A 14,043-nucleotide genomic window follows, 5' to 3' on the forward strand; every position below is an offset into this window, starting at 1 on the left:
CCTGGTGCATTAACACTAACTCTTTTGTTAGCATCCCATGAGAAGAAATACCTCAACTCAAATCACATTTTCCTACCTCCTCCCTTGCCAGTTCCGCCACTTTTTCATTAGCTAATCCCAATTAAAACACTTTGTTACTAATGCCATAAATCTCTGCCACTCTCAATAAGCATAAATTATACGGCAAATAACTATATTCTATGTCTATCCAGAAAAATAACACCTCCCACCCCTGTCCTGTTTTTTGCCATCTTGGTACTCAGAGCTTCTAAGTCAACACCCACGGTTTTTTTTTTTTGGTTTTTTTTTTTTTTTTGAGACGGAGTCTCGCAGTTGCCCAGGCTGGAGTGCAGTGGCCGGATCTCAGCTCACTGCAAGCTCCGCCTCCCGGGTTTACGCCATTCTCCTGGCTCAGCCTCCCGAGTAGCTGGGACTACAGGCGCCGCCACCTCGCCCGGCTAGTTTTTTGTATTTTTAGTAGAGACGGGATTTCGCCGTGTTAGCCAGGATGGTCTCGATCTCCCGACCTCGCGATCCACCCGTCTCGGCCTCCCAAAGTGCTGGGATTACAGGCTTGAGCCACCGCGCCCGGCCAACACCCACGGTTTTTAATCTGGGTTCCCTGCCCCCTCTAATTAGTTACCTATAAAGTTAAACTTTTTTAAGGAAGAAAATTACCACCAAGGCCCTTCTCTAAACTTAATCATAAACTGAGCTTTTTCTTCCTGTTTGTGAACAATTTGAGGTAGTAGGAAAGGCTTGGTCATTATATTTACAGCTAACTCTGCCATTTGTCAATAGAATGACCTGGAACAGCCATCCTGGCTCACACCTGGGCCTGAATCATAAACGGAGGAGACCAACCTCGCGGGATTTTGTTTCAAAATTAATTAAGACACGTGTAGACTGTGTTTAGCACAGTGCCTGGCACAAAATGTGGGCTCATATTGTATAAAGCGAAGCGGTGATTTTGTTTATTTCTCTCATGGTCAGCAATTGCTTAACCCAACATTTCATATACTAAACTAACAAAAAGAAACATACCTCATCCTGTGATTGATTTTCAAGCTCATTTATCCCTCATTTCTCTGTGGTTTAATTTAATTAAATTGAGCAGCTTATCAAATATTGATTTTAATAAAATCTTGATTAAGATTTGAGCAATTATCAAACACACTTATTCACACTATTCTTGCATTTCAATAGAACCAACCTCAAAAACCAATTTGCTTTTAAAATAAAGAAGTGATTTTATATATATTCTTCAGCACATTTTCAGAAATAGAGAAAAAACGGCCTCCCGTTGTTGTCACTAGCCAAGATAAGCAGCAATGTCTGACTAGGGTTTTTAAAAACTTAATCCAGTGGTTCTCTCATCCTCAATGAAGAGTAGAAAGGGAAACTCAAAAAAAATTAACTCCTTTAATAAACATTGATTTGGCTCCTACTGTGTACAAAGTACTATTTTACCCAATGCAAGCAGAGGTAAGGAAAAGCTAATTATGCAGTAAGTTTTAATGTATGTGGAAAAATTCAGCCACACTTAAAAGTTGTTGACTTTATTAAATAATAACCAGAGAACTACATTTATTCCAACCCTTAAAATTACTCTGTTGTGTAATTTACGAATATAGTCCAATTATTAGGAGAATCTAATGCAAATGTGATGGTATAAATTATCAATAGTATTATATTAGCAATTAACCATAAGTATAAGACATTTAATAAGTTAAATATTTGGTTTGAAAGTTAAGTGCTAAAAAAACTGTTTAGCCGATAGCTGTCACAACAGCACCACCTAGAGGCCCTTGAGGAGTAACACAGATCATTTCCCCAAACTTGCCCTCTTATTTAGAGACAAAGAGCAGTAGCTACTCCATTTCAGCATCTTGTGTCACTGAAAGCATTTTAATTCTAGTGAGCATATTCTTAAATCTTGAAATATTTATAAAATAGCTAAATGAAATTGAATAACCTTAAAATCACAATGCATTTTGGCAAAAGATGTCAATATTCCCCCCTGGCATAGGAGTTGAAACTGGGCAAATATGGGAGCAGCCCAGGTCCTGGGACATTACAACGTGAGACACAGGCATCCTCTCTCTAACACACACCTCCTTATTCTGTCTTGATCGCAAACACATGAGCGCCCAGGCCGACTGCACATTTGATAGCACTTCAAAGTTACGTTCCTGAGCTACTGCCCAAAGTTTAGTTAGAGATATTGAGAAGAAATTAACTTTCCATTGTTAACATCATTTATATCAACAGATTCACTTACTAATTCCCTTCCACTAGCCAAAGCTGAACTAACGTTCTAGAGGTGGAATTGAAAGAAAAATGACAAAATAATTTTCTTTTTTATTGTTTCTCATCCTCTCTTCTGTCGTCTTTTATAATTTTTCTCAAAAACTACCTTGGATTAAAATTTAGATGATAAAACAAGTCAGTTCTTCATAGAAATGAGAACACTCCTTACATTATTTGGTTTCAGAATTTCAGCAGACTGTGCTGACCATCAGCTGACTGCAGCTTCACAGGCGAATGGCAAAAACAAAAACAAAACAAAACAAAACCACATTTACTGCATATACAAGTGGGGGCTAGTGAGGCACAAAAGTACCGCTCATCTTCATTTCCACTTGAGGGCGTTGTCTGCCTCAGTGAGGCGGAGGTGCTGAGTCATATTTTGCCAGTCAGTGCATCAAATGCAGAAGTCTGCATTAACCTGTACTTTCTTGCCTTCATATATGAAGCCAGGGTTCCTACCTGAGCACACTAGTAAAGGAAGGCGGCAGGTCCATTCATGCACATGCTCTGAATTTCAGGTAATGCACTTGAGTACAGTTAACCAAAATAACAGTAGGTTTTGCCTAGAGAAGTTTTTTCCCCATCCTGTATGCTAAAGTCATAACTGAAATCACCTCAAACTGCAGTAACTTTAGTTCTTTGAAACATCAAGCTTTTCTTGCACCTGTTTTTCCCTCTGTTCCACCACTACACCTACTCACCTAACTAGTATCCAAGTCTCCTTTGGATCTCAGCTTAGATAGCACTAGTCCAGGATTCCTTCTAGGATCCCCTCACACTGGGTTAGGATGACTTTCTATGTGCACCATTTGCAACCTATACTTCTCCTATTGGGAAACTTGGTGTGCAGCTTTGCAACTGTTTTTTAACTGTATCCCCCACAAAGCTGTAGGCACTGTGCAAGCAAGGGATATTTTTATCTTATTTATAGTTGTATTCTCTTCAGCCCCATGATTCTGCCTCAAATATTACATCAATATTGTTGAAGGACTGACTGTTCCATATAAGTCTGCTTTATCTTGGGAGGGACTCTAATGTTCTATTCATAGTCTCCATTTATTTGCCTTCCAAGCATGTGCCTCAGCATCCACCATTTTGCTCCCACTCTTACCTTGTTCTTTTAATATCCAAAGTGGTCAGAAGAAGTGATCAAGATTCAATCAGGTAAGCTGTCTCCTGATGGTCAAGGCATTCTCTTCACCATCTCCAGGCTCCTTATAGGATCCACAGAGAAATCATCCCAATTTCTGAGTCAGCTGCAAGAGAAGAAGTCAACCAAATAGATTTACAAAAGGGATCATGCTGGAATGTCTGGTGTGACATCACAAGGCAGCATCCTCCCTGGGAAGGAGATGCAAGTCCTTCCTTTTGCCAGTCAGGTAACAATGTCCTCTTCTCTCGTATCCAGTTGGCAAAACAAAACAGAAGGAGGACAAGGGAGCTCAGCCTTGTTTCTTGCTTGACCACTTACTGTGTCCACTACCAGGCTATATTTTGGAACAAGAATAGCATAGAGCCATCTAGATAACTAGGAGGATATACAATAAGCACTCCAAGACAGAAGCAGAACTATCCTGGGAAAAGTTCCAGAATGGTGAAATAAGATTCACCACTCTGGATCCTTATTCCATCATTTGGTTTCTTTGCCTCAGACACAACATCTGCAAAACGGAGCCAAGCTCTACAAATTCAAAGGACATTATAAGGGCAACTGAGACAGAGAGCATGGAAGTGCTTGGAAAACTATGCCCAGGAAACAAAAAATAAGAGATCAGTGTTTATGGAAGAGCAGCAGACTGCCATACTATCCACTATCCACTACCCTTAGGTTATAAAGGTCGGAGGACAATGTTTCACTGCCTTCACCCTGACCAATGTTTACTTCAATTAGAGCAAAATTGGCCCAGCATATATTAAATGATAATCCGTGGATCCTGAGCATAAGAACCAGGTAGTGATCATTTTGTGTCAAATACAGGGGAAACGGCGTATACAATTGCTCTGTTTTGTTTTCATACTTACAATTCTGTAGATGAAAATATACATCAGAACATGGTAAGTAAACATGTCTCAGCCGACTCTCTTAGAAAAGACTCATAGCCTTTATTCATTCATAAAAGCACGTTTTTAATTACTGGAACCTGGCAACACACAGCAAGAGAATTTTCCCAGACAAAAGACATCAAATCACATTTTTTCAAGAGACACAGCAAACCCCAAAGAGGATAAATGCAAAGAAAACCACACATAATAAAACTGCAATGTATGCACGAAAAGATAGAGTTGCAAAAATATTTAAAGCAAAAAGTGATAGAACTGAAAGAAGAAACGGACACATCCTCGATGATAGCTGAAGAATTCAACATCCCTCTCTCAACAATTGATAGAAAAAACAGACAGAAAAATCACCAAAGATAGCGAACTTAACAATATCATCAACCAACAGAATTTAATTGACATTTATAGAACACTCCTGCTATTTTAATTGGCATTTCCCCAATGGCTAACGATGCTGAGTATCTTTTGGAGTGTTTATTTACCATCGGTATATCTTCTTCAATGGAAAGTTTCTCTCTATCTTTTGCCCATTTTTGAACTGGATCACGTTGTTGTTGTAGTTGCTGTTTTTGTTGATCTTACTGTTGAGTTTTGAGAGTTCCTTAATTATCACAGACAGTAGTCCTTAGTCAGACACATGATGTGCAAATATTTGCTCCCAGTCTGCAGCTTCTCTACTATTCTCTTAAGATGGTCTCTTGAAGAGCAAAAATGTTAACTTTGATAAAGTCTAATATATTAATTTTTCCTTTCAAGAATTGTATTTTTGGTGCCAAGTCTAAGAACTCTCAAACTCTCACCATCATACGTTTCTTTTCCTTTCTTTTTCAGTGCATGTACTGTCTTTATCTGATTTGAAGACCAGGGTAATGCTAACTTTATAAGACCAAGAAATGAGTTGGGAAGTTATCCCCCTTCTTCTATTTTCTGAAAGAGATTGTGTAGAAATAATGTTAATTATTCTTCAAATATTTGGTGGAATTATTTAGTGAGTCCCCAGCGGAGATTTCTTTTGGGGAATGTTTTAGTCTGTTAGTCACCAATACCAGCTATGACCATGTGGCCAGTTGTGGAAATGAGGACTGTAATTGTCATGAGTATTTTCTCCTTATTTTGTTAAGAACATGTTTGTGCATGTATATACTTGTACTAAGAAAGATATTTTCTTAGTACTCATTTTATTTCCTTTCTTTGTCCTTCATCATGTGACATAAGATTTATTGACTTCACATCAGCATTTAAGTATTGTTAACTTTATGTAATAGCATTTGGGTTGGGGATTGATGCATTTCCCATCAAAGGATAGCTGTATTGTGTTAGGCATAATTATGACCTTATTACTGTCTTTATTTGAAGATTATGTATGATTTTTAGGAGACGTGTACGGGTTGAAGTTGACAAGGGGTGGACTTGAGATGGTTAACATTGAGTGTCAACTTGATTGGATTGAAGGATGCAAAGTATTGTTCCTGGGTATGTCTGTGAGGGTGTTGCCAAAGGAGATTAACATTAGGTCAGTGGACTGGGAGAGGCAGACCCACCCTCAGTCTGGGTGGGCACCATCTAATCAGCTGCCAGCATGGCCAGAATAAAAGCAAGGAGAAGAGCGCGGAAAGACAAGACTGGTTTAGTCTTCTGGCCTACATCTTTCTCCCACACTGGATGCTTCTTGCCCTTGAACTTCAGACTCCAATTCTTCAGCTTTGGGACTCTGACTGGCTTCCCTGCTCCTCAGCTTGCAAACGGCCTATTGTGAGATCTCAACTTGGGATGATGTGACCCCATACTTCTTAACTCCCCTTTATATATACATCTAACCTACTAGTTTTGTCCCTCTAGAGAACCCAAATACAGGGAACTTTTAAATACGAAATCAATTTATTTTGCTCTTCTTTTCTAAGTTTCTTGAAGTGAGAGTTCAGATTAAGACTTCTCATTTTTTCTAATGAGAGCATGTAGTGCTATAATTTTCCCTCTTATAACTACTTTAGTTGGGTTCCACAAATTTAATACATCGTATGTCATTGTCTTTCAGTTCATTGTATTTTAAAAAATTTCTCTTGAGACCTCCTCTTTAAATTAGAATTACTTGGAAATGTGTTGGCTAGTTTTCAGGTGTTTGCAGATATTCCCATTATCTTTCTGTTATTGATTTCTATCCTGAATCCACTGTAGTCTGAGAACACACTGTATAATTTCCATTCTTTTAAATTTGTTAAGGTTTGTCTTACAGTCCAGGATGCGGCCTATCTTGTTGTATGTATTCTCTGGGCACTTGAAAAGGATATGTCAGAGGATGGAGGGAATTATGGCAATATGAGAATGGAAATCTATATTCTCCTCTTGGGCATTGATGGTTTTTTTGTATGGTGGTTGGATGGAGTAGAGTGGTTGTTTTCTGAGAGTTTCCATCTTTTTAGGCTGGACGTATGTTGATCCTTTGGCTAGAAAAGGTAGGCTTTTGTTGGGATTTTTTAAAAATTTCTGTGCCTGTTTACATTTCTGGGCTGCCAGCTCCTTGTGCAAGGTATCTTAGTCTAGGATATATGTGACAAAAAGAATACTCCAGTAACTTATAAGCATGTCATTCCTTCGATCCCTACGTCCCTAGCCAATCTGTCTGGCTATCTCAATCTCTACCATTTGTATATATAATCTTCAGAGTTATTACGTATAATTAGGGGAAAGAATAGGGAGAAGCATGTCTACTTCATCTTTACAGAAACAGAAATCGCTGATCATTTTTGGTTTCTTAATTCATTCTGATAACCTCTTTTAATCAGTCTGCTTATGTGATGTATATGTAATGTAATTATTGATGTATCGGGATTGATTGTTCCATCTATTTACCATTCTACTGTTTGCCCTTTTCCCTTTTGGGTTGCCCAAACAAATTTTCATATGATAATTTATCTACTTTGCCTTTTTACTATATCAGTTTGTAGTTTTTCTTATTGGTTGCCCAAGAGATTATATAGCTCATTTTCCACAATCTACTTAGAACCAATACCTAACCACTTCAATTGAAATGTAGGAAACTTACTCTCAGATTGGTCTCTTTACCCTCCCTTTACTTCGTAGTTACCTTATATATTACATTTACATACTTTCAAAACCCTAAACAATGCTATAATCTTTGGCAACCATCAAACACATTTTAAAGAGTTCAAGCGAGTAACAGCCTATTACAGGATTCAGCAAACTTTTTCTGCTGAGGGCCAGATAGTAAATATTTTAGGCTTTGCAGACCATACACTGTCTGTCACAACTATTCAACTCTGTGCTTATAGAGTGAAAACAGCCAAAGACAACACATAGCCAAATGAGCATAACTGTGTTTCAATGAAATTATATTAATCAAAATAGATGGTGAGCTGAATTTGGCACCTGGGCTATAGTTTGCTGACCCCTAGTCTATTATAGTTACCCAGATATTTTTAGTTTCTTCTTCCTTCATTTCCGATGTTGCATGTTTCCCTCTCCCATCATTTCACTTCTGTCTTAAGAAGTTCATTTAACGTTTTTTTAGTGCATGTTTGGCTGGCACTAAGTTTTCCTTCATCTAATAACGTTTTGGCCGGGCATGGTGGCTCACACCTGTAATCCCAGCACTTTGGGAGGCCGAGGCGGGTGGATTATGAGCTCAGGAGATTGAGACTATCCTCGCTAACACGGTGACACCCCGTCTCTACTGAAAATACCAAAAAAACTAGCCGGGCGCGGTGGCGGGCGCCTGTAGTCCCAGCTATTCAGGAGGCTGAGGCAGGAGAATGGCATGAACCCGGGAGGCGGAGCTTGCAGTGAGCCGAGATCGCGCCACTGCACTCCAGCCTGGGCGGCAGAGCGAGACTCCGACGAAAAAAAAAAATCTTTATTTCTCCTTTTATTAGGGTATTTTTGCTGTATATAGAAAATTGGATCGACAATATTTTCTCTTAGCTCTTTAAACAGATAGTTCCCCTCCAAAGTTTATGACCAGGAATCATTCCTGTGTAAATCAAAATCATTTCTCTATAAATATACTTCATTTTTCTCCGACTGCTTTCAAATTTTTGTCTTCAGATTTTAGCATTTTGATTATGATGTATTGGATATAAATTCATTTTTGTTTTGTTCCCCTTTTTGGGATTCATTGAGCTCCGTGAATCTACAGATTTGTATCTTTTAAGATATATTTTTAAAATTTAACTATTACTTATTCAAATTTTTTTCTGCACTGCCCTGTTTCTCTTCTCCCTCTGAGACACTGATGACAAATCTGAGATTTTGGAGATTTTTCACAGTTCCTTGAGGGTTTGCTTTTCCTCTCTTTTGCTCATATTGGATAGTTTCTTTTGATCTATTTTCTTTTTTTTTTTTTTTTTTTTTTTTTTACATTTCACTGAAAACTTTTTATTGGTCTTTTGGATAGAAACGGGAATTTATTTGCCAGGAAGGATGATCCCATCATACTTCTGCTGGAACCAGCGCATGGCCTCCTCTTTGCTGATTCTGTGTTTGGCCCCAATGCAGCCTGTCCTGCGCTTCTTGTCTGCGATGCTGAAACCTGGCCTACCCAGCACCACATAGAAGTCCAGGCCGTAGATACCAATGCTTGGGTCATACTTGATACCCAGATCGATGTGTTCCTGGATCCCAAAACCAAAGTTTCCAGTATCTGAGAAGTTGTTTTTTCTTAACTCATACTCCCGCACCTTTAGACCCTTCTCCAAGATTTCTTCTGCCTTGGCCCCTCGAACTGTGCAGTGGACAGCAATCTTTTCATTTCTCCGGATGCCAAAGGACCTGACAGTGTATCTAGCTTTGGAAAACACAGGGGTTTGCCCTGTGAGCTGCTCCAAAACCTTGGCTGCTCGAGTCAGTCTGTCTCCACTCTCCCCAACACAGATGTTGAGACAGAGCTTGCGGATGCGAAGTTCCCGCATGGGGTTCTCCTTTTCACCTTGATCCGCCATAATGGAGTATAGGAAGAGTCTTTTGATCTATTTTCAAGTTCATTGACTCTTTCCTCTAATATCTCCAGTATGCTCTTTAGCTCACCCAGGGAGGTTTTCGTTTGTTATTTTGTCAGTTCTAAAACCTCCACTTGCTCCATCTTTACATCATATATTTCCCACCTGAGATTTTCTATCTTTCCATTTGTTTCAAGAATGTTTGTCCTTACTTCCTGGACTACTTTGATTATAGTTAAAGTCTTTGCCAGATAATTCTAAAATCTGTGTCATCTCACATCACAAGAGAGTCAATTGATTCTCTTTTCTTAAAAAAGTTTTTTTCTGGACTTTTGTATGTCAACAACTTGGGGTTGTACACTGAACACTTTGAATATTAGGTAATGAAATGCTGAGTTTTATTTAAATCCCATAAAGAATGTTGGTATTTTTGTTTGTGCCAGAAATCAATCCAATTTTGTTCTGGCTCCAAGCTCTGACCAGCCTTCTGTGGCTTATGGTTTCAATGTAGGTTCCACTTTCCAAGAATTTGAAGAAATATTTGGATCTGATCCATGTTTATTCTACCGAGTCAGCAGTCTCGGACTTGTGCAGTGGTCTATACCACAGTTCTATTCTTAAAGTCTTTGATATACTGTCTCGGATCAGAAACACATATACTCACTCAGGGATAAGTCTGGGAGTCCAAAAACAACTTCATGGGGTTGCCTTCCTTAGCAATTCCCTCACTGTGAACCCCCTGATACTTTCAAATTCTCTGGGGCTTTCCTTGTTAGTCCTCAGACCAGAATGCTGAGACTTCACCCAACTCTGCCACACTCTGTAATTGAATCTGTGTCGAGGTCCAGTGGTAAGAGAACACAGAAAAAAACAGTGAAGTTTGCCACACACTCTTGAAACCAAAGCCCCTCTGGTCAGAGAATAAGGTCCCTGTATTAGTCTGGTTTGTGTTGCTATAAAGGAATACCTAAGATTGGGTAATTTTTAGGGCATAATTAGAGGATGCCAGTGATATCAATAAGTATTTCCCATAACTGACCCAATGTCATAGAATTGCAGTGTTATAAAGTTTCAGAAAATCAACCATTGTCTTCTTATTAGGACAAACATACCTCTAATTTCTTAATTGTTATGTATTCTAGTAATCAATACTTTTTATGGGATTAGTACTTTGCTGTCTTGCTTAAGAAAGCTTTCCCTAGCCCAAGGTAATGAAGATGTTTCATTTATTTTCTCATGGATATAAAACTGATACAGTGACATATTGAAAAGAAATCACGCTTCCCCCACTGGTCTGCAGCTCCACTTATGCTACACACCAAGTGTCCATATACATATGCACAACCTGAGAGACATAATTAAGAGAATAAAATGGGAGCCACAGAGTAGAACAGATTTGTAATAGATAGATATAGATGTAGCTGTAGGTATTTATGTAAAGGTAGACATATACATATAACCATCAAAAATCTTGCACCACAGGGAACACACGTGCACATGTGCGCGCGCACACACACACACACACACACACACAAAATAAAAAAAAAAGTCAATAATTATGTGGGGGAAAAAGTGACCAATCTCACCAGTAATCAAGGAGATGCAAATTAAAACCACATGAGACACTAGTTTACATATACCAGAGTGGCTAAAACCTAAAAGTATGACAATATTAATTATTGGCAAGGCTGTAGACCAAAAGAAATTATCTTGCACTACACTTTAGGTACATTGGTACACTGGCACAACCACAGTTGAAAACAGTTTGACAATGCGTGATAATGGATCATACACTATGACCCAGCAAATCCACTCCTGCATATATATATATATACCTGAAACAAATGCATGCCTATGTGCATCAAGTGACACATGAAAGAATGCTTTGGCAGCATTATTCAGAATAAGTCAGAACCTAGAAACAACCAAAATATCTTTCAACAGTAAAAGTATAAATAAACTGTAGTGTTTTCTTACAAGTGAGTACTACAGAGCAATAAAAATGAAGAAACCACAACTGCACACAACATAGATGACTATCATACACATAATACTGAGGAAAATTGTGCCCAAAACAAAAGGTTACATACCAGGTAGTTCCACTTGAATCATTTTAAATGAGGCAAACTAAATCATGCTGTTAGAAGTCAGATAACTAACTTACAGGGAGAGTGGCCATAATGATTGGGATTGGCCAAGTAGAAGTTTCTTGGGTGTGAACAGTGTTCTATTTATTTTAATCTGGTTTGGGGGTTTAGCTGTTCACTTCATAGTAACTCACCCACTGTACATTTGTTTGGTGCACCTTACTTTTTTATGTGTTATACTTACCAAAGTAATTTTGAAACTAAATGGATCAGAGACCTCAGGACTGGATTATCTGAGAAAAGGAGAGGTACATAAAGCGCATGAAATAGTATTGCTCCCCTCAGCCCTTCCTTACTTCTTCTTTGAACAAAGTTAATCGACCAGGAAATATTTACAGTTTACCCTCAACCATAAGACACTGAGAATACCTACTATGTGCAGTACACCAAGATGGGAACTGCTTGCTGGAGCTAGAAGTATAAAAACAGGAATTACGTTAAAATGAGATTAGAGGTAGATGAAACGGATGAAGGTTCTAAATTAATAACAAGTTGTGTACGAAGAGAAAGGGAAAGTTGTTCTTTAGTGAGAACGTCAACAATACCAATTATGGAGATTCTTCCTAAGGAGGGGAAGAAGGAAGAGAGGTTGAGGAGAGGATAGTGAAGAAGAGAGACAGGAAGGAAATAGGGAAAGGAAATGGGCAAGAAAGGTTAAAGATGAGAAGGAGGAAAGGAGTGGAGGGAAGAAGAAAAGATGAACCAAAGAATGGAAAAGACAGAAGAAAGAAACATGGTTAAATGATCCACACTGGTCACCTGGTATGAGCCAGACATTCACTCACATAATAGTTAAACCTCACATATCAACCTTCTAAGGTAGATACTATCTTTCTTCCTTTACAAATGAAGAAGCTGATGCTCTGTTTATTTTATTCAAGGAAACATGCCTAGAAATGTCAACCCCACCTGCACCCAACTCCAAATCCTGTGCTCTAGGAAAACACTTAATTCCAACAAGGAGGATTCCCTTATGGAAAGCAAATACTTCTATTACACTTAGGTCTTGAAGGGAGTCACCCCAGAGGGTGTCTTAGCCTAATAAGAAGAAAATGACTGATTTTCTGAAACTTTAAATCTATAATACTGCAATTCTATGACATTGGGTCAGTTTTAGGAAATACTTATTGATATTACTGGCACCTTCTAATTATGCCCTAGTATTAAGGAGTATTTTATTATTTTATTGTACTTTTTTTATTTGAGACAAGTCTCACTCTGTCACCCAGGCTGGAGAGAGTGGTGTGATTGTGGCTCACTGCAACCTCAAACTCCCAGGCTCAAGCAATCCTCTTGCCTCAGCCTCCCAAGTAGCTGGGACTACAGGTATGCAACACCATGTCCAGCAATTTCTTTTTTTTTAAATTTTTAGTATAAATGATGTCTTGCTTTGTTGCCCAGGCTGCTCTCAAACTCCAGGCCTTAAGCAATCCTCCTGCCTCAGCTCCCAAAATGCTGGGGTTACAGATGTAAGCCACCACGCCTGGCCTGTGAACATGTTAGAAGAATGTAGTGTCTATTTTCAGGAGGGAAACCAGCAGAATACCAGAAGAAGTTCTGTTAAATGACAAACAATGCTTTATCTTATGAGAGAAGGGGCACAAAATTTATTCCACGGCCCAGTTCATAATATTTGCCAACCGCCAGGAATGCCAAAGATAGCTATATGGGGTGGTACAGAAAATGCCAAGAAAAAACTCAAGATCATTAAGTTATCTGGATTTCTTCAAGCTAACCAGAGAGCAGTAGCAAAGTATCAAAGAGCAAGAGAGACTCTCAGAAGAAAATCATCTCCTTCTAACAAAATTATATATGAAAAATTGTGGACTTGGTCTCTGCATGTATCACTTTTGGGGTTAAGTCAGAGTACTTGTAAAAAGTATTATTCGTTAATATTTTTTGAAATACTCATTAATATTTTCACTTAAGTTCAAAGTTATTTAGCACTTATTGTGAGTCAAAAGAAAAGCTGAGGGGATGGGAGAAGGAGATGGTAAAAGAGGAATTCACATATATTGAGGATGGGGTAGGAAACATGTCAGGCATTGCAGACACTTTATATAGCACAGCTCTGGACATTCATTATAGGTCCAAAAAAGGCATAAAAATTAAACCAAGCTACCTCCAAGAAATAATTAGAAGTGAAAAATTGATAAGGGGAAAATGGCTCAAGTTCTCATTGATTTCCTGTGCACAGAGTCAAATCTGACCGTTGGTTGGAAGTCAGTTTGGCTACTTCTTATTTCTCTTTGAGCAGTTGGGTTCTCCTGTCAGTGCCTTTCATGGTAGAAACGGTTTTTGCTCTAATTACAGCTGTCAGCGATTGAATGAGCTTGACACCCTGACTCCAGGAACGAGGAAATCCACACTCCATGCATATGCAGTGGGTTCCTTCATTATAGCTGACTGACATATCAGACATGGTGCACTGTCACTGATTTTTGTAAGAAAAACAAATAGCTACACAATCAAGTAGGAAGCTCCTTGATCAGAAACACCCAGAGAGCCCAAGAATCAGTCTTCAACTCAGCCAGTACTTCTCTAAAGACCTCTATTTGTATTACTGCAAAATGGTA

The 14,043-nt window shown here is 38.7% G+C and overlaps 1 protein-coding gene and 1 long non-coding RNA gene across 4 annotated transcripts in view; both read right to left on the minus strand.

Moving 5' to 3' along the window:
• The window catches only part of LOC117088097, a 338,602-nt gene that overhangs the window by 323,004 nt on the left and 1,555 nt on the right, over positions 1–14,043 (minus strand). For all 3 annotated transcript variants that reach the window (XR_004438999.1, XR_004439001.1, XR_004439000.1), the window contains exon 2: positions 3,422–3,566. This is a non-coding gene — a long non-coding RNA (uncharacterized LOC117088097). The remainder of the gene's footprint in view (positions 1–3,421; positions 3,567–14,043) is intronic.
• Positions 8,716–9,349, minus strand: LOC117088096 (60S ribosomal protein L11-like). The gene has a single exon (XM_033219102.1). The coding sequence runs from the start codon at positions 9,321–9,323 to the stop codon at positions 8,790–8,792; it is 534 nt and encodes a 177-aa protein (XP_033074993.1). The 5' UTR covers positions 9,324–9,349; the 3' UTR covers positions 8,716–8,789.

The sequence above is a fragment of the Trachypithecus francoisi genome, unplaced genomic scaffold, assembly GCF_009764315.1.
Source record: "Trachypithecus francoisi isolate TF-2019V2 unplaced genomic scaffold, Tfra_2.0 Lachesis_group10, whole genome shotgun sequence".
NCBI lineage: Eukaryota > Metazoa > Chordata > Mammalia > Primates > Cercopithecidae > Trachypithecus > Trachypithecus francoisi.

Coding starts and splice junctions, on each gene's coding strand:
- LOC117088096 (XM_033219102.1), bottom strand. CDS start 9,323: ATGGCGGATCAAGGTGAAAAGGAGAACCCCATGCGGGAACTTCGCATC.